The sequence below is a fragment of the Neofelis nebulosa genome, chromosome 5, assembly GCF_028018385.1.
Source record: "Neofelis nebulosa isolate mNeoNeb1 chromosome 5, mNeoNeb1.pri, whole genome shotgun sequence".
In the NCBI taxonomy this organism is placed as follows: domain Eukaryota; kingdom Metazoa; phylum Chordata; class Mammalia; order Carnivora; family Felidae; genus Neofelis; species Neofelis nebulosa.
In genome coordinates, this window is record NC_080786.1 from 10,148,374 (window position 1) to 10,171,602 (window position 23,229).

Below are 23,229 nucleotides of genomic sequence, written 5' to 3' on the forward strand. Positions count from 1 at the left end.
TCTGACATTCTGTATAACTGCTTGTTACTGTCTCCCCCCAACCGCCCACTTTGGCTGCACATAAGCTCCATAAAGACAGGAATTCCTGCCTGATGTGTTCACTGTTGAATCCTCAACACTGAGAAGAGTGCACAGTGGGTACTCGATGAATGAATGAGCCACATATAAATATGCTAGCGGAATGCCTGGTAGGCAGTGAGCACTATGGGATTCATCATAATCTAAAAATACGTCATTGAGTCATATGATAAACATAAGTTAATTGTTTGGTATGTACTTTCTGTCCTGGTCTTTGAAAAATGAAGCTACCACTAATTTGTTGTTGTTGTTGTTGTTGTTGTTGTTGTTAATTGGTGGGAGGCAGTTTGGTGGGGAGGGATTCCCACAGCCTTTGGAGGTGGGCAGATCTGCCTTGAGCCCTGGCCTGGCCACTTGCCAGCTGAGCAACTTGGACAAGTTGCTCAGCCTTGCAGAGCCTGGTCTCTTCACTGATGGTGCTTGTTGGAAATGCCCTGCAGCCCAGGACCGCGCTGGGAGCCCTGGGGTGAGACTTTGCCCTTTCTGCACGATGGACAGGACCACCTCCAGGACGTGCCCGGCTGCTGTGCCTCTCTAAGACCTGCCGGTGGGGTGAGCAAATGATCCTTGAATGCGCTGCTCAGGAGGGACAGGAGGTGACATCTCTGAGATCGCCAAATGGGAGGTGACTCAGTCCTGGCCTATCCTGAGGTCCCCTCTCCAATCCCTCTGCCCCTCAAGCCTGAGGTTATAAACAAGTGACTCAGAGGAATGATGGGAGAATGCCCCATAACAGTTCACACCAGTGTCCTGGGGGCTAAATTTAACCCACAGCTGCAGCCTCTGGCACTTTGGGAGCAAGTTAATCTTGGTGGCTGAGGCTGATGTGTGTGTGTGTGTGTGGTGGGGGTGGGGGGAGGGTGGTAAGGAGGTCAGAGAAGGCTGGGCATAAGGACTGGCTATCCTTGGCCTCTACTCTGAGCCCCTAAATGGTAGACAGGGTACAAGGGCCCCAAGGCCACGTAGGCTCAGGTCAAGCTTAGTATGGACCAAAGACAGTGAGCATAGACAGCTGTCTTAGAACATTAAACTCTTAAGAGTGTTAACGTTTTGAACAGTAGAATCCACAGTGTCACTCCCCTAGAATGCTAAAACCCTGGGAGTTTATATACCTAGAATAGTTAAATCCTAGGAAATTAATTTTCTAGCGTGTCTGACGCCTTACAGTGTTAAAACCCTGTGATAGTGTACTCCCAGGAACACAGAACCTCAGTGCTTCTGAGCCTCAGCAGAACTCTAATTGTGGCCCTTAGAATCGAACTCCTCCAACGCCTCATTGTGTAGAAAGGGAGACTGAGGCTCAACAGAGCCATGTGACCTGTACAGGCCCTTCAGAAAGATGGTGACCTTCTTGCTTCCTTGCACAGTCTAAGGAGGGTCTCAGATCTGGAGCAGAAAGGGGGAAAGGTCCTCCCATTTTACAGGTAGGGCACCAAGGTCCCCAGTGAGTGAATGCCATTCCCAAGTTCATTGAGCAGGAAAGCCAAGCACACTGAATCCAGGGGTGGCTGGGGTGAGATACACTCCAGGGAAGAAGATGGAAGCACCCAGACAGAAAGGCCCAGAAGGCATGAAGGAAGCGAGACCCTGGAAGAGGGATACCAATGCTTCTTCCTCCCTGGACCGAGGGGCAGAGCTTGAGTCATCCCCTTCCTTCAGGGGTATTGCCTGACCAAGGAATGCAGTCTTAATTGCAACGGAACCTCGGTGTGCTCCATTTAGAAATGAGGCAGCGAGGCTCTCCTAGGCCCAGACACCCCACCCCCGTCCCATGAGCCCCTGGGGCTGAGTCAAGGCTGCCCTGGGAGGGGGCCTCCACCCAGCTGTCCCCTCTGCGTCATGTGCAGGAAGCCAGGCGGCTCGCCTTACAGGGTCTTGTCCACCTCTATATATAGCTCCGTGAAGACAGCTGCGTAGACTGAGAGCGGCCCAGAAGGAAAGCAGAGGAACAGAAAAAGGAGGCCCCCCTGGCCGGGCAGCGGCACCCCAAGCCACCCACCATGGCGCTGGGCTTGGAGCAGGCGGAGGAGCAGCGGCTGTACCAGCAGACGCTCCTGCAGGACGGGCTCAAGGACATGCTGGACCACGGCAAGTTCCTCGACTGTGTGGTGCGGGTAGGCGAGCGCGAGTTCCCGTGCCACCGCCTGGTGCTGGCCGCCTGCAGCCCCTACTTCCGGGCGCGCTTCCTGGCCGAGCCCGAGCAGGCCGGCGAGCTGCGCCTGGAGGAGGTGTCCCCGGACGTGGTGGCCCAGGTGTTGCACTACCTGTACACGTCGGAGATCGCGCTGGACGAGGCGAGCGTGCAGGACTTGTTCGCAGCAGCGCACCGCTTCCAGATCCCGTCCATCTTCACCATCTGCGTGTCTTTCCTACAGAAGCGCCTGTGCCTCGCCAACTGCCTGGCCGTCTTCCGCCTCGGCCTCCTCCTCGACTGCGCGCGCCTGGCCGTGGCCGCCCGCGACTTCATCTGCGCGCGCTTCTCACTCGTGGCGCGCGACGCCGACTTCCTCGGGCTCTCGGCCGACGAGCTCATCGCCATCATCTCCAGCGACGGCCTCAACGTGGAGAAGGAGGAGGCGGTGTTCGAGGCGGTGATGCGGTGGGCGGGCAGCGGCGACGCCAAGGCGCAGGCGGAGCGCCAGCGTGCGCTGCCCACCGTCTTCGAGAGCATACGCTGCCGCCTGCTGCCGCGCGCCTTCCTGGAGAGCCGCGTGGAGAACCACCCTCTTGTGCGTGCCCAGCCCGAGTTGCTGCGCAAGGTGCAGATGGTGAAGGACGCACACGAGGGCCGCCTCACTGTGCTGCGCAAGAAGAAGAAGGACAAGGGGAAGGAGGCAGCCGGGTCCAAGGCTGCTGACAAGGGCACAGGCGAAGCCAAGGCACGGGAGGAGCAGGTGGAGGAGGACGAACGTATCATACCCGGGATCCTCAATGACACTCTGCGCTTTGGCATGTTCCTGCAGGACCTCATCTTCATGATCAGCGAGGAGGGAGCCGTGGCCTATGATCCAGCAGCCAACGAGTGTTACTGTGCTTCCCTCTCCACCCAGATCCCTAAGAACCATGTCAGCCTTGTGACCAAGGAGAACCAGGTCTTTGTGGCCGGGGGCCTCTTCTACAACGAGGACAACAAAGAGGACCCCATGAGTGCTTACTTCTTGCAGGTGCCTGCCCAGCCCTGGGAGGGGCAGCCGGCGCTGGGTCCTGGGAATGGAGAGGGGCAGCCTTGGGGCCCAGGAGAGGCTTGTGTCTACTTGTTGGCAGTGGCCATTGGGTCTAGGATGAGAAGTACACCGGGGCAGGGGCGGGGGGGGGGGGGGGGAGGGGTTGACTGACAGCCACTTGCCTGAAGGTTATAGGCAATTGACAATTAGTTACATAACTCAGATGTCTCAGTTTCAGGGGGATGTTGGCCCCAGGATGGTCTGATATGTTGGGGGCTCTATCTCTGCCCAGGAGTTGAGGTCAGACACAGTGAGAAAGGGGAGCAAGGTCAGCGTAGGGGTCTGGAGCCAGGGCCTTTGCATGAAGCCAGGACTGGAGTATAGAACAGAGTGTCCCAAACAAAGGGATTTTCCTGCCTCGTCTTTTCACTGTACAGATGAGAAAATTGAGGTCCGCAAAGGGCCAATAGAGTGGGGTGTCCAGTCCAAGTGGTAGTGTAGTGTGGGATCTCGGAGGGCAGAGATGACGGTTTCCCGGTGACTGGCCATGTAGGTTTGAGTCTTGCTATTTGGGGGGAATTTGGACGCGTGAAGGGGAAGTTAGGGTGTTTCTGCCTGGGGAATGGTAAGCAAGGGACAGAGACTGGAATGAACCCAGCCAGTGGTGTGCTCAGTGAGGCCTGACCAGGTGTGAGAGGGGTGAGGGGCAACACGGTGCCAGGGTTAAACCGGGGGCAGGGTGGGGGGACCGGGGGCGGCTCCACCAGTTACCAGCCAAGGCATATGGCGGGCACATTGTTTATTTTCTCCGGGCCTCCGTTTGTAAATGGGGGTATTATTTTGCCTGCTTCATAAGGTTGTTTGAAGCTTACTCGATGGTGATAAAGCGTTCATCCTCACACCGCTCAGCCTTCGGAAACTTTCCAGATAGATGAGCCTCTGATACCACCGTGTAAGACTGTGGAGGTGGTCGGGGCCACAGATTTACACTGTAGATCTTAAGAGATGAGTGGCAGAGCTGTATTTGGAGGTTTCCTGTACAGTGGGATGTGGTGGAAAACAGGGCAGGCAGGCCTCACTTGCAGAGTTGTACTGGGGAAGGGACAGGACTTCGCGTGGGGTGCCCCATCCTGGCGCTGTAATGGTGGTTTCCGGGTGCCTAACCTCCGGAGGCCTCAGTTGTTCTTCGCCTGGTAGGAAGAGAGGGCACTGTCTCCAGGGATGACCTCCAGGCTGCTCTGGCCCCACCTGGAGGCCCGGGGTGGCTGGGCGGGGTGGAGCGGGGCCGGGGACGTGGGGGCCGGTGGCTGACTGGACGCCCGGCCCCGCAGTTTGACCACCTGGATTCCGAGTGGCTGGGAATGCCACCGCTGCCCTCGCCGCGCTGCCTCTTCGGCCTGGGAGAGGCTCTCAACTCCATCTACGTGGTCGGCGGCAGGGAGCTCAAGGACGGCGAGCGCAGCCTGGACTCGGTCATGTGCTACGACCGGCTGTGAGCGCGGGCCGGGGGCGGGGCGGGGCGGCGCTGAGGGGCCCGGCGGCGGGGGCTCGAGCGAGAGCCGGGGCTGCGGGCGGGCGGAGGCGGGCTGGGTAGAGGCGGGGCGGTCGGCAGCGAGGTGCGAGAGGGACCTGGGGGGTGCCGGTAACGCACGGGGTGCGCTCCGAATGTGCGTCGGGTGGGCGGGCGACTGCAGAGACGCGGACCCAGCGCACGCCTGACGCCGGCGCTCGCCCTACTCCCGTCCCCTTCAGGTCGTTCAAATGGGGCGAATCGGACCCGCTGCCCTACGCTGTGTACGGCCACGCGGTGCTCTCCCATATGGACCTGGTCTACGTCATTGGCGGCAAGGGCAGTGACAGGTGAGGCTGGGGCCTGGAGCGAGCGCACGAGCGGGTTTGTAGGTTAGAGCGGGAGCACAGCCTCCCCAGGTTCTCCGGGGCTGGTGCGGGCTGCAGGGACCGAAGCCGAAGCCGAAGCCGAGGAGGGGCGCTGTGCTGCCGAAGCCGAGGAGGGGCGCTGTGCTGCCGAAGCCGAGGAGGGGCGCTGTGCTCAGGCTCCTCCCCTCTCACTCAGTGTCCCCCACCTTCCAGGAAGTGCCTGAAGAAGATGTGTGTCTATGACCCTAAGAAGTTCGAGTGGAAGGAGCTGGCACCCATGCAGACTGCCCGCTCCCTCTTCGGGGCCACCGTCCACGACGGCCGCATTTTTGTAGCCGCTGGGGTCACAGACACGGGGCTGACCAGTTCAGCGGAAGTATACAGCATCGCGGACAACAAGTACGACTGTTTCCTGTCCCCCTTCGGCTGGGCAGCCAGGGACCAAGGGCCGCACTGTAACCGCCTGGCTGTGTGGCTTTGGGCCTGTTGGCCCTCTCCGTGTCTGTCCTGGCAGGACCCATAGTTGCTGCCCTGGGCGTCTGCTGTTGAGCTTGGACGTCAGCACAGACATAGCCTCTCTCTCCTGATCAGCAATGAGGCGGGCTTCCCCCACGAGGTGGGGCAAGGGGTATGGCCAGCTTGCTCTGCAGGAGAGAGCTCCCAAGAGTGGGGTGGGAGGTGCCAGGCTCCTCATTCAGAGACTCATACCAGGCAGTGGCCTGGTGCCAGGGATACAACGGTGACCAAAACGGATGCTGCCTGGTCCTGGGAGGTCGGGAGAAAACTGAGTTGGAAGTCCATTTGGACTTAGCCCACGAAAGGGATGGTGGGAGAAGGATGCCCCAGGCAGAGGGAAGTTGGTGCCAAGTTGGGCCTTGGCTCAGGTATGGTGGGTGGGCTGGAGAGGTGGCGAGCAGGGCTGTGGGACTTTATCCTGAGGGCGGTGAAACGCCTGTGATGGGTTTTAGGCTCACATCTGTGTTTTATTAGATGACAGCTGATGCGGAGAACAGATGAAAGATTTCCCAGGAGGCAGGGGTGCAGCTGTATAGCAAGGGAGGGTGGTGGCCTGGAGATGAGGGCACAGCAGAAATGGGGCAGAGGGGATGCACTGGAGAAAGACGTAGGCTAGGGCATCTCCCACTGTAATGCACACACGAATCTCCCAGGGATCATGTTAGAATGCAGATTCTAACTCTCAGGCCTGGGGAAGGCCCTGAGTGTGTCTTTGTAATAATTCCCCCTCCGCCCCCAGGTGATGCTGATCCCTTCTGGTCTACGAGCCACACCTTGAGCAGCTAGAGTTTAGGAGACAGAAGAAATAGAATTTAGAGACTGATTGGATGTTGGGGATAAGAGGGAGAAGTGGACGCCTTTGAGGCAGGGTGGGAGGCCATTTATTGGAGAACAGTTGGCATTAGATCAGAAACGTGAGGGTCCACTTAGGACCTGTGGATTTGAGGGAACTGGGGGCATCCAGGAGGAGCCCACCAGGGCAGGGAGAACGCTGAGCAGGGGTCAACAGAAAATGGAGGGGACGAGCTCCCTCGGGAGAGAGAGTGTAAGAGGGAGAAACCGAGGCCCGAACCCCAAGGGATGGTGAGGGCAGATACATCATCCAGGAAGGAGCCTGAGGACAGGAGAGGGTAGGCAGGGGGGAGGTGAGAAAGGCACATCAGCAGAGATGCCTGCTGTGCCTGGATTTTATGCTCTGTGGTGGCTGGGGACCTGAGTGCTGTTTTGGAGGGTAGGGATGAAAGTCCAACTTCAGAGCCAGAGGAGGGGAGTGAAGACACCCTGAGAATAACTGGGCAGTGAAAGGAGAAGAAGGATGGGGCAGGGGCACCAGGACAGGACTTCTCAGTGGCCGCTGAGGTAGCGAGCAAGCAAGAATTAGCTCAGGAGCAAAGGAGGGACACTGGGGAGATCTGTGGTGGATTTCACAGGACAGGCTGGATGCAATGACCAGGGGTCCATGAAGGGAAGTGGGAGGGGCAGGAGAAAGGGGAAGACTGGTGGGCAGTCCTGGGAGGGTCAGGACACAAGAGGTTGTGCTGGGAGCATGGGTGTCTGGGACTCAGGTTTCAAAGAGGTGCAGCTGAAGCTATGGGCACTGGGGCTCCTGAGGCCCCTGGGTGATGCGCCTCTTCATGCCCCCTTCTCCCCACCAGGTGGGCACCCTTTGAGGCCTTCCCACAGGAACGCAGCTCACTCAGCCTGGTCAGCCTGGCGGGCACCCTTTATGCCATCGGTGGCTTTGCCACACTGGAGACCGAGTCTGGAGAGCTGGTCCCTACAGAGCTCAATGACATCTGGAGGTGAGCCTGGCCCAGGGAGGTGAGGGGAAGCCTGAGCAAGGCTGATGCCCCACAGCGGGACTGGCAAGCTCATTTGGGAGTGGGGCGATTCCTCTTCCAGGGAGTCCCATGGGGAAGGGGCAGCAGACACACCCTGCTCGGCCCCTGGAATCAGGTACTCCAAGAGTCGGTCTCTCTGTGTGGCTGGCAAAGTCTGGGTTGACTCACAGGGTACCAAGTCCCACTGTGGAGCATCAGCCGTGTCTCAGTCAGGAGTTGACCCCAAGCTTAGGGCAGAGACCCACAGAAACAGGCCCCAGGGAGTAGAGGGGGCCCTGAAGAGGCAGCCAAGCTTTTCTTCCCTGCTCCATCCTGGAGAACTGGGGCCAGGATTGAGAAGAAGCTGGACTCCAGCTTCTCAGAACCATCACTTTCCATGCTGACCCTTCCTGGGGGTGGAGGGAAGAGGTTTCCGTGCTTGGGGCACCTGCTGCCGGCATGGGGGTGGGTGGAACTTGGGGACCGGGGCTTCCGGAGTGCTGAATACAGAATTGTCCAGAGGAGGGGCCATGGAGATGCAGGCCTTCCTGGAGGAGTGTGGCATTCCTTAAGAGGTGACCCTTCCTGGAATGTGGGGTGGCTGTTCTTTAAGGGTGGGCCTTCTGGCAGCCCCCTTTCCCAGGGCATGAGAATTCTCCAGGACCAGACCTTCCTGGAGATGGGCCTGGGGCCGGAGGGACAGTCCCCAGGGGTGGGCCTAGCATACCCAGACACCCCTCCCTGCCGGGGCCCACTCTGCACTTGGCTGACCAAGCTCTGCGCTCCTGTCCCCAATCCCTCCCACCCCCAGATATAATGAGGATGAGAAGAAGTGGGAGGGCGTCCTGCGGGAGATTGCCTACGCAGCCGGTGCCACCTTCCTACCTGTGCGGCTCAACGTGCTGCGCCTGACCAAGATGTGACCAGCCCGGAGGGCCTGAACTTAGCATCCCTCCTGTCCTGTGGCCACACAGGCCCGCCATGTGGGGACTCCCGAGAGGAGGCTGGGAGAGGCCAGAACCCACCTGGATCCTGTTGTGCCGCCCGGGCTGCTGCTTTGGCAGGGGAGGGAGATTGCTGCCCAGTCCTAGCCTTTCCGGCAGGGATGAGGAACCGAAGGGCTCATAGGCGTCCCCATATCCTTGGTGTCCTTGTTCCATGAGCCAGAACCACAGAGAGGTGTCCCAGGCTGCATTCTGGCCCAGTCCCAGCTTGCGTGTGTGTGCGTGGGGAAATTTCCCCACGGGAAGCCATCTCCTTACCTGTCAGATGGGGAGTGTCCCCCTCAAGCACACCCTGCGGCCTGGATAAGTCACCTTCCTTAAGAAGAATAAAGTGCCTTCTGAGCAAGTAGCTCAGGGTCTGGAATCAGGTACTCCAAGAGTCAGTGACCAAGTGGTTGAAGATTCTGGGCTTCAACGTTCAGCTGCTGGGCTGGCCAGGTCAGCGGCCTCTGCACTCCACACAGGTTCTCCTCCACAGTCTGTGTGCACCAAGAGCCTGCCCCCCACTCCCTGGGGCCCAGAACCTCCACCCCCTCATCCAGCATGGACAAGGAGCCAGGAGACCGCTGGGAGAAGGGACAGGGAACAGCCAAACTGTGGTAGAAAAAGTCTTTTATTCTATCAGTCAGGCCCCATCTGGCCTGGTCTGGGCCCGGGCCTGGGAACAGCTGAGCAGAACCCATCCCTCTCCCCTCTTCCTCCTCCCACCTACTCGGGCTTCTCTTTGTCCTGCTTCTGCTCCTCCTCTAGTGCTAGGGTTCGCTCTCGCTCCTTCACCAGCTGGACACCACAGTAGGTGACAAACAGGATGGCCAGAGTGGTCTGGGGGAACCCTGTGTGGGAAAGAGGTCATCAATGCGCAGGAGCAGGACCCCATCCTCAGTGACTCTTCTCATGCCTGTCCCCACTTGACTAGCCCTCCCTCTGAGTCCCCAGGGTGTTGGGTTGGGGTGGGGGCATTTCAGAAGGGCCAGAAGGTCACAGTCCTTAAGGTTGATGCCTGGCATTTTTTATAGCCACACCCCCCTTTCCCTCACCTGTGAGTAGCAGGCGCCTGGCAACCAGCTCTGTGAACTCCAGGCTGTTCAGGCTTACAAGGTTGTACGTGATGATGGCCCAGAAGTTCATGGCCCCAAAGAGGGCCCGGACCCTGCGAGACATCTGCTCCGACAGAGAGGCCTGCGCAGTCCAGGAGAGCATTGGCAGTGGGGCAAGAGGGCCAGAGGAAAGAGGACATGGTTGGCCACAGGTCTTGCCCACATGGCCATCCCAGGTCCTGGGGATGGGCTTGGGTCTCTGAGAGCCCCCAGGTCAGCTCTCCCTCTTTTTTTTTTTTTTTTTTTTTTTTTTGATGTTTGTTTATTTATTTTTGAGAGAGACAGAGCATGAGCGGGGGAGGGGCAGAGAGAGAGGGAGACACAGAATCCGAAGCAGGCTCCAGGCTCTGAGCTGTCAGCACAGAGCCTGACGAGGGGCTCAAACCCACGAACTGTGAGATCATGACCTGAGCTGAAGTTGGATGCTTAACTGAGCCACCCAGGCACCCAGCTCCCCCTCAGTGTTAAAGATGAGGACACGGATGACCAGAGAGAGGGGACAGTCTGGCCCAACACAGCCTGGTGCAGGTGCCCACTTCTCATAGAAGGAAGTGCTAGATACCCAAAGGGGGAGCCACTGCCCTGACAACAAGGAGGGTGTGCTGAGAAAGTTCTGGACGGGGGGCCACATGTGGCTGGAAGACTCTAGAGAGCAGCAGTGCCACCCCCTCCAATGACCCAGCCAACCGCTACCCAGACCTTCCCCACTCACCTCAATTTGTGCTAGGGGCCCCGACTCAGCCAGCTTCTGCACCCAGAGCTCAAAGTTGAGGCCAAAGCAGTTAAGGAATGACCACAGGTAAACAATATCACAAGGTCCAAGCCACAGAGTAGTGATGGCAAATGTGGCCACAGTGGCCCCCAGCTCCGGGATCACCTCGGAGTGCTCCCCACCAATGTGGTCATACACATACCTGCAAGAAAGGCAGGAGAAAGGACAAGCAAGAGTGTGGGTGAGGGCAAGTAGGAGATGGGCAAAGGATACACAACAGGGGCAGCCCTCCTCAACGCTATCACTCCGGGCACATTTTACCCAGAGGAGGCTGCCTCTCCTCTACCCAACTTCAGAAGGTGCAAGGCTCAGCTTTGAATTCCCTATCTCCTATCCGTTCCCTAAGTGATCTCATCCAGACCCAAGACTTTGAACACTGCCTCTATGCTGATGAGCCCCAAATCTGTGTCTTTAGCCTGCTCCCTTGATTCATACATTTCCCTGTCACTAGACATCTCACTTGAATGACTGATTCCCCCATCCCTATCCAAACCCGCTGCATCCTTATCTCAGATAATGACACTTCCATTCATTCAGTTGCACCCAGAAGCCTCGGTGCCATTTTGGACTATCAAGTCCCCTCTCCACGTCCAAGCCAGCAAATTCTATAGGCTCCACCCAGTCCTGACCACTGCTGCCACCCCAATTACCACCCTCATCCAGCCGATCATCTCCTCACATAGATTATTGCAAGAGCCTCTTAAGCCATTTCTCTGCTCCTCCCTTTGGCCCCCTACCGTCCATTCTCCCCCTACAGCAGCTAGAGGCATCTTTTAAGAGTGTAAGTCAGATCACATGACTTCCACCCTCCCCCAGTGGCTCCCCATTACATTTAGAAGAAACCACCTCTCTACTAAGTCTAGAAAATCCCTCCCTGACCTCATCACCCACCATTTCCCCCCTCATTCATGCATGCTTTTGCCTTACTGGCTTTCCTGTCCCTCAGGCAAACACAGCTGGTTCCTGCCTCAAGCCTATGCACTTGTTCCTTCTCTCTGGACTTCTCTTCCTCAGATTTCCTTATCACTCAATACTCTATTCAAAGAGCTTCTCACAGAGGCCTGCCCGGACCACAACTGTAGAAGCTTCTATCCTGTGGCCAGCTTCTATCCCATTACACTTGTTTTATTTTTTTTTTTCATAACGCTTACCACTCTCTAAAATTATTTATGTGTTTGTTTACCTGTTTATGGTCTGTTTCTCCCCACTAGACTGTAAGCTCCATGAGTTCAGGGTCTTTGCCATGTTCACTGCTGTATCCCCAGTGCCTAGAACAGTGCCTGGCACATAGTAGGTTCTCAATAAATATTTGTTAAACAAATTCAGTAGAAGACCCCTTGAGTAACTGGCCTCACCATGCCTTGACTTCTTCATTGCCAATGGCTTCTTCTCCACATCAACTCAGCCACCCACTCCCATGGACAAACTCCAACTTTGTCACCTCTTGAAATTTCACTCCTTCCTAATTACCATTCTCGACCAGCCCCTCCTGATGTGGCCTCCCACCTCCACTTCTTCAATTTCACTGACCCCTCTGCCCCTTCCTCATCTTAAGACCCTATCTTTACCACCATCTTCAATGGGCTTAAATTCAATGAGTCATCATTATAAATAATCTAAAACGCTGTATCCTTCACTTCTTCCTTCTCACCCATCTGGGAGAGCCCAATCCCCCACTTTCTCCTCACCCGCACCCAAGAAGCTAAGCCCTAATAAGGAAAATCTCACACCTTCACATATTAGTGTCCAAAAATCCACTACCTTCAACCCCACCTGGGCTCTCGATGCCACGGTTTCTCTGGTCAGCTTCGTCTGCCATGCTTTGCAGTGGCTACGCCACCCTTATCTCTCCCACAACTTGAATGGGTGTGGTGGGCGAGCTAGGCAGGAGGAAAGCAGACACAAAGATGCTGCCTCCCTCCATGCCCAACTCTGCATCTCTCAGCTGGTGACCTTGCCTCCCACTTCATGGAGAAAACCAAAGCCTTCAGGTGGATCCCTTACTTCTCTACACTCATCTGCCATTCTGCTTCCATGATGGCTTCTCTTCCTCCTCCCTGTCCCAAAGCCAAGCTGCTGCCTAGCTCTGGTTCTATCACCTCCCAGAGACCTTACGCTAACAATCACCCCTGTATTCTGCCTCCCCAGCTTATACTTCCTTCTAGCAACCAAGCATGTCCCATTGTTTGCTGTCTTAAGACACCTCACCTCTCCCTTCAGTCACTCCTCTGTGTTCCCCCCTCAGTAGCTTCCCCAGCAGCATCTGACCCAGCTGCCCCCACAATGCCTGGTTGGTCTCCCTTTGTTTCCAGGCTGTCATGTGGTCTTGACCGTTCTGCTCCTCTGACCATGCCTTTCAGTCCCTTCTACGGTTCTCCCTTTCCCCCCCAATGGGAGTCCTTCCAGCTCCAATCTCAGCTATGTTTAGTCTCCTCTTCTTTGCTCTCTCTCCTGGAGACTTAATGCACTCCCAAGGACCAAAGACTACCCTCCCACATTCATGACGCTCAGAGCTGCATCAGTTGGCCAGACTTCTCTGGACCCCAGACCCTCAGACCCAACCACCTCTCTGAACCTCCACAATGATGTCTCCCAGATCTTACCAGACATTTCTCACACTGAACCCCTCTCTGGATGCTGCACCTCTCAGATAGGAATCTGGGAGTCATCACCCTCTCCTTCCCAGTCCCTCAATCCATGACCAAGTCCTGTCCAGGCTCCCCCTGGTGTGTCTCCAACCATTTCTCACCTCCAATGCCCCTATCCACGTCCAAACCTCTGTCTTTCACCTAGACCTCTGCGACGACCTCCTCCTTGCTTCCTCTGGCCCAGGGCTGATCTTTTAGAACGTGGACCAGTCTCTGCACTGCCCTGCTCAGACACCTGGCAGTTTGATGTGACCATTGCCCCACCCCACCCCAACTCACTTGCAAAGCCAGTCGTTGATGCCACGGTCGAAGTGCCTGAGGGAGAAGAGTGGATGGGTGTCATCAGCCAGTAGCAGAGCTCCAGGGGTGTGGGGGAAAGAGGCTACGGGAAAGTGGGGATCCCCGTGGCGTGTCCCCGGGATCTCGCACTTACGTTTCCGCGAAGACGTAGAGTGCGGTGATGCACTTGGGAGGCTGCGGCGGGTCCAAGTGGTCAAGGCGAGCCACGGTGTTGACCACGCCGAAGAGCACGGCTGCCTTCACCCAGTCGTACACCAGGTTTGAATAGGCTAGGCCAGCTGGGGACAGGGTGTCGTCACTGCCTGGGGGGCGTCGCGCGGGTCTTCGCTCCCCGGATCCCCAAATCCCAGGAGGGGGTGGCGCAGAGCCAGGGTTTCCCCTACAGACCTTCTCCACAGTGCGTAGGGGAGGTCCTTGCACCCGGCCAGCCCCCACAGAGACCCTGTCCCTACTTCCTGGGGGAGGAGCTGGACTGGGCCCGCCCGGGGAGACCCCTTCCCGGTTGTGGAAGTCAACCCCAAGGCCCAGTGGGGCCGGCTTTAGCCCCAACCGCTCTGGCCTCGCAGAACAAAGCGATCAACAAGTCCCCGGCATTTCAAAGAATAAGTCCCCGTCCCCCCACCCTTGGATAGGTGCTGTGCCCTCTCAGGGTGTCAGCTTCCCCAGCTGTGACGCCATGGGGGCGCAGAGGGTCTTTTGGTCTTTCCCAGCCCCTGTTCTGGCCCGACGCGCACCCACCGAGGGCGCTGTCCGGGAGGCGGTTGGCAAACTTGAGGTCGTTGGGGATGGTGAGGATGTAGAAGAAGTGGAAGAAGATGTCCACGGCCATGACGGCCACCACGCTGAGGCCGGCCTGGGCCCGGATGCGCCACAGCTCACCCTCGCGCCTCACCGGCTCCACCTGGCTCATCTGGGGGGTGCCAAGTGTCTGAGTGGGGAGGCAAGCCTTGCCGGAGGAATCCTTTCTGAATGAGGAGGCACCAACTGCCCGGGGATCCGAGGCTGAGGGGAGACGCGGCTTCATCCTGGCAGCCTTGCCCAAGAGTGGAGACACTTCTCCACCCGGTGATCCTTGTCTGAAGGGGGAATGTGGCCCCATTCTGGGGTCTGAGGAGGCAGGCCACTACGGCTTCATCCTGGGGTCGTGCCTGAGGATGGGGACACAGCCTGCCCTGGGAGTCCTATCTGAGATGGGAGCCCCTCTCTGAAGACCGGGCCCCAGCCCTGCTCTGGGGGCCCACAGGGTGTCCTCTCACCTGGGTGTGGAAGCGATCAAAGGTCATGATGGGCCCGAAGAAGAAGAAAGGCAGGTAGAAGTTGTACTTGAGCAGGTCAGCTAGGGAGTAGCGGCGATCGGGGTGGGCACAGCTCTCCAGCGCAAAGCTGGTACAACGCAGCACTGTGAAACCGCTGCCCCCGTGGAACAGCACCTCTTGAAGATCAAAAGTGCCTGTTACAAACCCGCTCTGGATGGGAGAGAATAGGCCGCCAGCTCACCAGGTGCCCCTGTCTCTGGGAAGCCCACCCAGCTTCCCACAGGGGCCCAGCCTTGTCCTGCCCCTTCCTGTCTTGCCCAGAGTCAGTCAACACTGGCCACTGAGGGCTAATTCATGTTAAGTGCTTGGACAGAGCAGGAAACCACCTGTCCCTGCTGCAGTGGATGGGGCCACTTTGTGGGCAGGTCTATGCCACAGTCAAAGGCTTGGAGACAGTTGGGAAAGCGAAGGAAATGCTTGGGGAGACTCAGGAGGTAAGGGCTCTGGATGGAGTGAGAAGTTTGGGGTCCTATTCCTGCACCCTCCGCCCTTGCTGCTCCCCATTGCACACCTGCCAGGAGATTAGAGGATCAAGCTTGAAGGAGGCAAGGCTGGCCAGGCCAAGGCCGAGACAGAGCCAGGGCTGGCCCAAGAGTGAGGCCACATAGAGGCTGACACAGTGGCCAAGTAGCAGCAGCAGGTACCAAGGACCCATCGTGCCCAGCACAGCCAGGGCCCCATACACGGCATACATCCAGGAGCGGAGCTGTAGACAGGGAGAAGGAATGGCTTATCTATCCATACAAATGGAGGTGGGACCCCAACCCTTGTAGCTGAGGGGGAGTTGCAGGGGAGGCTAGGGTGGCCCAGGCCAGCTCACCTGGGGGGCAACCATCGTGCAGAGTTTAGCAAACAGCACATGTCCAGAGAGGGCGAAGATGATGACATTGCGGAAGGAGGTGAACCACATCACCCACTCGAAGTCAGCCACGTCCTGGGGCAGGCCCGGGCAGGTTAAAGAGGGGCAGGGGGAAGGATGGGCTGGCACTTTGGCTGATCAGAGTCCCAGCACCCCTCCAGCCCCTGTATTCTTATGCAGTAGAGGACAGCAATAGCTGAGGTCCTTGCCTTCCCCAGCCAGGTAGGTAGAGAGGAGTGAGGGGCACCATGTGAGCTGCCCTGCCCCTCAAAGCTCCCCTTCTGTCCAGCATATTGCCTCCCATTACACCATTATCGCACTGTTCCTGGGAAGGGTGGTTCTGGAGGCCCCTGCTGAAGCATGTCTCAATTTATTTGCTAAACGAACAGTGTCTGGGTCAGGCTTGATGTGGCCCCAGGAGGACACAGGATGGGCCAGTGGAGAAACCGAAGGCATTGAAGCTCAAGCCACAGACCCTCCCCACTGTGAGTCCTCTGTTACATGGGAATATCTGGAATAGGAGAGTCAGGAAGGGTCTGGGATGGGAGAGACATGCCAAGGGTAAGGGACCTCAGTCAGGGATCCTGGGGCGTGGGACCTACCATCTTCCGGCCAATATACTCCCAGCCAGGTCGCACAGACTCCCGGAAGGCCTTCCGGTGGGCCCCATCTGAGAACAGAATGTGGCCTTAGTGGGGGCTGGGGAGGACTCCACACACACACACATACACACACACACTCACACCTGCCCCTACAGCAAGGCTGACTCCCACCCTAGAGAAAGGGGAATGGGTCTAGGTCGGTCTCTCTCTCTCTCTCTCTGCCTCTGCTTCTCTCTGGGTCTCACTGTGTGTCTGGGGCCAGGTCTCTGACTGTATCCCCGAGTGTCTGAGTCTCTCTCTCTCTCTGTGGCTCTGTGTGCAGGTCTCTGTAGTGTCTCTGCATCTGTCTCTCCCTGTGACTACGCCTAGCTCAGCCCAACCCCCTGGGCCTAGGGAATATTTTGGCCTTGCTGGGTGGAACCCTGAGGCCCCAAGGGGAAGAAGGTTCCCACCCTCTGCTCCAGAGCCCGGCTGTTACCTTGTGAGGCTTCTAGGAGGCCCCGGCCAGCATAGGCCAGAGCCCCACTCAGCACCAGGGAGTACAAGCCCAGCTCCACCGCGGGCAACGCTGTCTTGATGCCCATAGCCTGGATGGTGCTGGGGGAGACAGATCGAGTGAGGGCACTGCTGCCCCCTGCCCTGCCTAGCCCCATCTCATGGTGCCCCACAAAGGTGATGGGGATCCCATTCTGAAGAGAGATTGCCCCTCCTGCCCTTCAGAGATCTCATGCTATTATCCTCCCCTCCCCTCTCCCCATTCCTCCCACACCTGCCAACATCCCGTGTCCCTTCCTAGCTGCTACTCCCACTCCCACCCTGCCCATTGAAGGCTCTTGAAAACATAAGCTTCACTCTCAGCCTGTCTGCCTCATCTTCGTTTAATCTTTCATACCTCTCAGGGAGACCGGTCCCCACCTTTGGCTCAAACTGCTTCTGCCAGGGCCGCAGATAACCTTCGTGTGGAAGAACCCTATATCACCTCAATCATGTTTCTGGCCCCAAGGGTCCCCACACCCCTCAGTAAGCCTCCTTTAGCTCCTAACAATGCCCCACTCACCTCAACATCCCCTTCTCTGATTCCCACACCCCTCCAGAGCTGCCTTTACTTCCCTGAGAGCTCAAGACCCCCAAGGTCCTGTCCCCAGCATCAAGCTTCCTTACCTCTCATTCAGCCTCCAGCCTTTCACTGACTCCCATTGCCCCAACCAGCCTCTGAGCCCCAGTCTGCCACTTCCCTGGTCCCTGCCTGTGTCTGTGGCCACACCAGCCCCACTCTCTCAGTACTTGTGTATTCAGGCCCTGGATACTGGCTGGAGGCGGTGCTATTTGAAGAGGTGCCCCAGGGTAGTGGGTGTGGGGCCAGGCAGGGCCAGGCGGGCACCAGGGACGGTGCTGGCCACTGTCCAAGGTGCTGACTGGTATCGGGCTCACGGTGAGCCTAGCCACTCCCTCCTTCCAGGGCCTAGTTCATCCTCAGGAGTCCTGCTGGGCCATCCCCTCCTAGACTGCAGCCTGGCCTGGGGCCTTCCCGAGGGTGCATTGGTTAACAGACCCAGGGCCAAATTAAAGGGAGAAACATGTATAGGCACCATCTTGGCCTGGGCTGGGCCAAGAGGTGGCTGGCATGACCCTGTCTTCCACCCTTGATCCTCCCCCAAATCTTCCTTACCAGCACCACAACCAGCTCTCCTGGGCCCCCAGAGTTGGCATTCTCCCGACTACATAGATAGAGGGGTCATGGACCAGAGCGGGACGGGGACCTGTCAAGGTCACACAGTGAGCCTGGGACAGGATTGTGTGTTCTCAGTGAGCTGTCTGGAATCTCAGATAAGAGAAGAGCATTGCTGCCCCTGCCCATACAAGGGGGCTTCCCAGCCTGACTTCTGCACTGTTGGGCTGAGGGCTGAGGCAGCTCCTCATCGGCCAGGTGGGGGTAGGGAGGCCTGGAGGATCGGGTTATTGGAGCAGGAGCTTGAAACCGGAGCACAGCGAAGAGCCCGCGAAATAGCTTTGTCAGCTGCCTCCCACTTGCTACTTTCCAATTTTAGCTCCCCATGGCCGGTGCAGGGTGTCTCCAGTGAGGCCCCTGTGAGCAGGGCCAGGGCTGGCCCCCGGCCTCGGACCTCTTCTGATAGACCCCTGGAACCTAGGCTACCCTGTGGACACAGGGGTGCCCCTGCCCCCTGGTCCTGCCTACCTTAGGTACACCTGGGGTAAAAGACTGCTTTGGGGCCTGAAGTCTGGGATGAGGGGCCTGAGGTGGGCTCCACAGGTCTCAAGGACCCCAGAGTGGCTGCATCCCCAGATGGCACTGACCTTGAGGAGGTTGTGAGGGACCCTGGCACACTGCCCACCTCGGGCTCCGGGGTCCTGCGTCCGACCTTGCGTCCGTCCGACCAGCTAGGCTCTGGGGCCACGGTGGGGTGTGTCCAGCCCTGGGGTCCCCACCCCCTCAAGGCTACGAGCGGTGAGTGGTGACAGCAGGAGGAGGGTGGAGGAGGGCAGGGAGGAGGTGGCCTTCCTGGAGCGGAGCTGAGCAGAGTGGAGCAGAGCCGAGCGCTGCAGAGCTGCTGGCCACAGGGAGCCGCAGGGAGGATTGTGGGGGGGGCAAGGGCGGGGGAAGGGGTGGCCAGTGGCATAGGCTCCAAAAGGGACACCTGGGCCTCACTCCAACCTGCCTCTTCTGGTCTATAGAGCCTGTGTCTCCCTCTCACTGCTATCCAGGACTCCCCTCTTCCAGGAAGCCTTCCGGACAGCCCCTACTGGCCTTGTGCCCTGCCCCCACTGCGTGCACACACACACACACACACACACGCACACTTCATGCGCAGCTCGGTACTCTAGCCTGCACCTTTACATGTGAACTCCCAAGGGCCGTCCCAGGGCAGATCCATCTAGCCCCCTGCCCTGGTTCATTTCATCATGCCAAGAGTCCTAACTGGCCAGGCATCAGTGCCTGAGGCAGGACCGTCTTAACTAGTAGGGCTGGAACTGGCATGAGACATGTGGCAGAGGGGGCCCCATACTTCAGCCCTGTCCCACAGGCAGTTGCCCAAGTGGAGGGGTGCTAGCAGGGTCACTTGGCAAGGCTTAAATATGTATGTGTAGTGGCTGGCATCCTCTTGAGTGTCCCTAACCGACCAGGAGCTCTCTGGGGGCAGCAGGACAGGGCCCTCACTCACAGAAGGGGCAGCCAAGGCCTCAGTCCAGCCTTCCCAATGCAGAAGGGTACCCTGGAGAACCCACAGAGAGGACAGGAACATCTGCTAGTCTCCCTTTAGGATGAGAGCCTCGAGTCTAAGGGAGCTGTATATACTTGTGCCGTGTCTGTGGGGGCCTGTCCAGGCATGTGCAGTGAGGAGGGTCTGGGGTCGGTGGAAGAGTGGCGTTGAAGGAGCTGTGTGACTGAAACAAATCACAGGACAGGTCCTGGAGCTCCTGCTGATCTCTGGACCCCAGCCACAGGCTCAGCTGAGGATGGGGAAGGAAGGGGCTGTTCCTCCCCCCTCCCCTAGCAGGGCAACTTCCAGAGCCTGACCAAGGTCTGGGAAGGGGAGAGAGTCCCCTATCCTCCCATAATGCCCTTAGGCAATGAGCTCCCTCCCAGGCAGACACACTGGCCCAGAGGAAGAAGCAAGGAGACCCCCGCACACACACCACACAGAATGACACAGTGGCCTTCGTCATGGTGCCTGGCCCTGAGAAGTGTACGTGGAGATTACTGCACAGTATAGGGGCTGGGTGAGGGCTGCAGCTGGGATCATGGGTCACACTGGAGGAGGGATGGATGCCTGAGCCAGACTTCAGGGCTTAGGGAGGGCTTCCTGGGCAGGGGTGGGGTGCGGCACACCCGATTGGAGTCCTGAGGTAGAGTCAGTGGTTATTAGAAGGGTAGTAAGTTAACCCCAGTAGCCAGGCACTGTTCTAAGGCTTTACATGGACTCTTTAATGTCACCACAACCCCTAGGGAAGGTGTTACCATTTCCCCCAGTTGATAGAAAAAGAAGCTGATACCCAAGGAGGTCAGCCCCATAAGCTTCTGGAGCTGATCGCTCTGCAGAGGCAAGAACCCCGTTCACCCACCCTGGGTGGAGGCCGAGACCAGCCTGGGCATGACAGCCAGTTCTCACGAGGCTCAAAGAGAATGGCTCAGAGATGCGGATGGGTGGTTTGGCTGCACATGCAGAGCACAGGCTCAGCTAGCTGACTTGAGCCTGAGCCCAAGATCTGCCTCGCTGTTGGGATCCACTTCTCAGAGCCTCAGATCCCCATTTGTAAATGAGCCTGCTCTGTCCTTATCGGGCTTTGGGGGGATTCCATGACTCACTCCATGAAGGGCCTGGCTCACTGAATTGCTCGTGAAGAGAGCCACAGCTCCCTCACTCCAGAAGCCCAGAGAGGCAGAGCTCACCCAGCAGGAGCTGTGCGCAGTGGGGTCTGCAGGGAGCCTGGCATGTGGGGAGGGCAGGCTGGATAGAGGGCTAGAGAGGCCTCTTGGATGTGGCACCGGACAGTCCAAAGCCAGCCTCACCCCGTATGAGGGTGGTGGCAAGGGAGGGTGCCTGGCATGGCCAGTCCACAAAGCAAGGGCAGGAAGTCGACCAGGCTTAGATCAGGACGAAGGCCTGGGTCAGCTTCCCAAATACTGCCAGGGACACTGGGAAAGATACAGTGGGCAGGGGGGCCAATTCTCTCAAGTCCCAGCGTCCCCTTTCATTTCCCAGTGTATTGTTACTGAGAGTACAAATGGGCGGGAAGTATCCTGTGTGTCTATAATTGTGTTTTGTGTCTGTTGTATGTGGGGTCTGTGTATGTGTTGCCTTGCATGTTGTTTGCGGTGTGTTTGTTGTGTGTATATGTATGCCGTGTGCACTTTGCATGTGCATGTGTGTTATGTATCTAGTGTGTGACGTATGTACTTTGTGTGTGTGTGCATGCAAGGCTCAGGGGCTGTAGGCAGTGCCTGGGGAGAGGAGGTGGGGTAGCTTGGGCCTTGCTGGGGATGGAGATGGAGAGAAGAGGCTGGTTCTGGCCACTGCATATGGGGGCGCAGAGGAGGACCCCCACTGCAGGCCACCTTGCCCTGAGCTCCTGAAAGCAGGGGAGGGGCCCCATGGCAATGGAATGTATTTGGGGTTGGAATCAGCCTGAGCCAGGCTGCAACCTTGTCCAGCTCAGCTGTAGTGCCCCAGAGGCCTTCACAGGGACAGTGGCCAAGCCACACCCACAGCTCAACCAGGTCTCACCTGTCAGTGCCGAAACCTGAGCACCCAGGCTCGCGGCACCTGCCTGGGGTGCGGCCAGGGAGAGTCCTCACGTGAGGCCTCTCCCCAACTCAGCCTCTTCACTTGTCCTTGTCCCTCCGCCCTCCAAGCACCTGTCTCTCTCCTCCCCCTACTACTTTTCAGCTCCAGGCAGGGACCTCAGCGTTGTCATCTGTGAAAGGCAAGTCCAGCCCACCGGCTGCCTACCTGCCTGGGGGCTGAGGAGTTCCTCCTCAGGGTCCCAGGGGCAGGTGGTGCTGCTCGGGAGGGGCCACGGTCACTAAACTGCACAGACCAGGCCGCCCTACTCCCCACCTGGCCCACTTGCATTAGATCCTCAGGGCCCCAGTCCTTGGCCCCTTTGACAACCCCTCCCTTCCTTAAAAAGCCTGCTCCCAGGCTCTCCTGGGCTTTCCCCTTCCACCCTCCACCTCCCACTCCTCAGGGAAGTATGGACAGCCCCCTCCCCCACAAACCCCAGATCTGGACAACGAGCCTGGAAGCCTCAGGAGAGAAGGTGAGAGGCTCTGAGGGGCTGCATTCTGTGTGCATCCCACCCCCACCCCACCCCCTCCCACTCCATCCCAGCCCTATTTGCCATGCCTCTGACTTGACCAGGGGCTCCCCGAAAACAGCAAGTCAGATCTACCTCTGGACTGCTCACAGGCCTGAAGAGGCTGGCATGCCGGTGGCACTCCCCACCTGATGGCCGGCCGGCTGAGTAGATGGCGGCCTGTGAGTCTGTCTCCCCCACTGGCTGGCGGGGCACTTCCTAGAGCTCAGGGGCCATGTCTGTCTCACCCGACACCCCCGTGCCTGGGGCAGTGGGGCGGCTCAAGAGGTAACAGCGGTAACAGGTAATACCAAGGGCTAACATTTACTAAGTACTTACTGTGTGGCAGCCACTGCTCTAGCACTCGACCCTTTTTAACTCAGCGACTCCTGAAGAGGGATTCTGACGGAGGATGGAGCAGACTTGGTCTAACTAAGCTGGGGTGCTGATGGCAGGTGCCGCAGCACACAGCTCCGCGGCAAAGCTCTCAAGGCTGCCTGTAGAATCTGTAAATGGAGACTCTTGTCTTTGTGTCCACAGGTGGCCTAAGCAAGGAGTGAGTGCCCAGACTGACCTCTGCAAGATGCCAATTAATCAGTTGACCCCAAAATGAGCAAACAAGATTTACTATGCCCGATGGCAGTCTTTTCTGGCCTCTCTCTCTCTCGTATAAATCCTGTTTTGTCTTTGTGGAATGAAATCAATCTATTGATACATGTGCCTTGTACAGAAGTGAATGGCAACCAAATAATCAGTTAAATGTCTTTGAGCTGTTCTTTGACAGCTCAACAGCCCTTGACGGAGGTTTCTAGTTCTGCCCCCATTTTACGGATGAGGACGTGGAGGTTCTGGGAGGTTAAGTAACTCGCCCAAGGCCACACAGCTGGTTAATTGGAAGAGAGATCTGCCCCAGGCACCACCCCCATTTAGACCCCGTGACTTGATGCACTTTCCTTTCTCAGATGCACCCTTGACCCAGGGAGGGCAGCAAAACCACCCTTGAGCGGTTAGAGTGTGGGTTATGCCACCCTGTGCTTCCCCGACGTGACCACCCTGTCCATCCCTGAGGAAGGGTAGTTGGTCCTCTGCCTGCTTGTCCCTCCCAGGGACTCCCCCAGGGGCTGGAACCTGCACACAGGCACTCAGACCACCCTCGGGGGCTCCCCCACACCTGTAGGGGAAGGTGCTGAACACTTGGTCTGGTGTCGACTCTGCCTTGGGCCCACTCCTCACGGTCACACAACGTCCCCTCCCAGCACAGACCCTCTCAGTCCCTCCGGCGCGGCCTGGCCATTTCCCTCCACCAGGAACTGGAGGAGAGCTCTTCCTTTCCAGGGACCCTTAGGACCCCATCAGGA

General features: G+C 58.0%; 3 protein-coding genes across 10 annotated transcripts in view; 1 reads left to right on the plus strand and 2 right to left on the minus strand.

The window, feature by feature from the left end:
• Nucleotides 1-387: 387 nt before the first annotated feature.
• KLHL40 (kelch like family member 40) lies at nt 388-8,809 on the plus strand. 2 transcript variants are annotated; one of them, XM_058729592.1, is made up of 7 exons: nt 388-703; nt 1,974-3,242; nt 4,574-4,734; nt 4,995-5,102; nt 5,334-5,519; nt 7,292-7,438; nt 8,268-8,809. In XM_058729592.1, exons 2-7 carry the CDS (start codon nt 2,079-2,081, stop codon nt 8,377-8,379), a joined length of 1,878 nt encoding a protein of 625 aa, XP_058585575.1. In that variant the 5' UTR covers nt 388-703; nt 1,974-2,078; the 3' UTR covers nt 8,380-8,809. The 2 variants fall into 2 exon arrangements, with proteins under 2 accessions (XP_058585575.1, XP_058585576.1); XM_058729593.1 differs by having other exon boundaries at nt 388-630.
• A 246-nt stretch (nt 8,810-9,055) lies between these two features.
• On the minus strand, nt 9,056-22,320 carry HHATL (hedgehog acyltransferase like). Of its 7 annotated transcripts, XM_058729585.1 has the most exons (12): nt 18,371-19,657; nt 16,533-16,651; nt 16,055-16,122; nt 15,414-15,527; nt 15,105-15,299; nt 14,534-14,743; nt 14,016-14,187; nt 13,411-13,555; nt 13,257-13,292; nt 10,270-10,471; nt 9,498-9,639; nt 9,056-9,293 (listed from the first exon to the last, which is right to left on the minus strand). In XM_058729585.1, the coding sequence occupies exons 1-12, from the start codon at nt 18,691-18,693 to the stop codon at nt 9,169-9,171; spliced, it is 1,851 nt and encodes a 616-aa protein (XP_058585568.1). In that variant the 5' UTR covers nt 18,694-19,657; the 3' UTR covers nt 9,056-9,168. The 7 variants fall into 7 exon arrangements, with proteins under 7 accessions (XP_058585568.1, XP_058585570.1, XP_058585573.1 ...); XM_058729587.1 differs by lacking the exon at nt 9,498-9,639 and having other exon boundaries at nt 18,371-21,683; XM_058729590.1 differs by lacking the exons at nt 9,056-9,293; nt 9,498-9,639; nt 18,371-19,657 and adding an exon at nt 22,211-22,320 and having other exon boundaries at nt 9,844-10,471.
• Nucleotides 22,271-23,229, minus strand: part of CCDC13 (coiled-coil domain containing 13) — a 56,309-nt gene continuing 55,350 nt past the window's right edge. Inside the window, exon 16 of the mRNA XM_058729582.1 lies at nt 22,271-22,377. Coding sequence (XP_058585565.1) covers nt 22,359-22,377 — 19 coding nt within the window. The 3' untranslated portion in view covers nt 22,271-22,358. The remainder of the gene's footprint in view (nt 22,378-23,229) is intronic.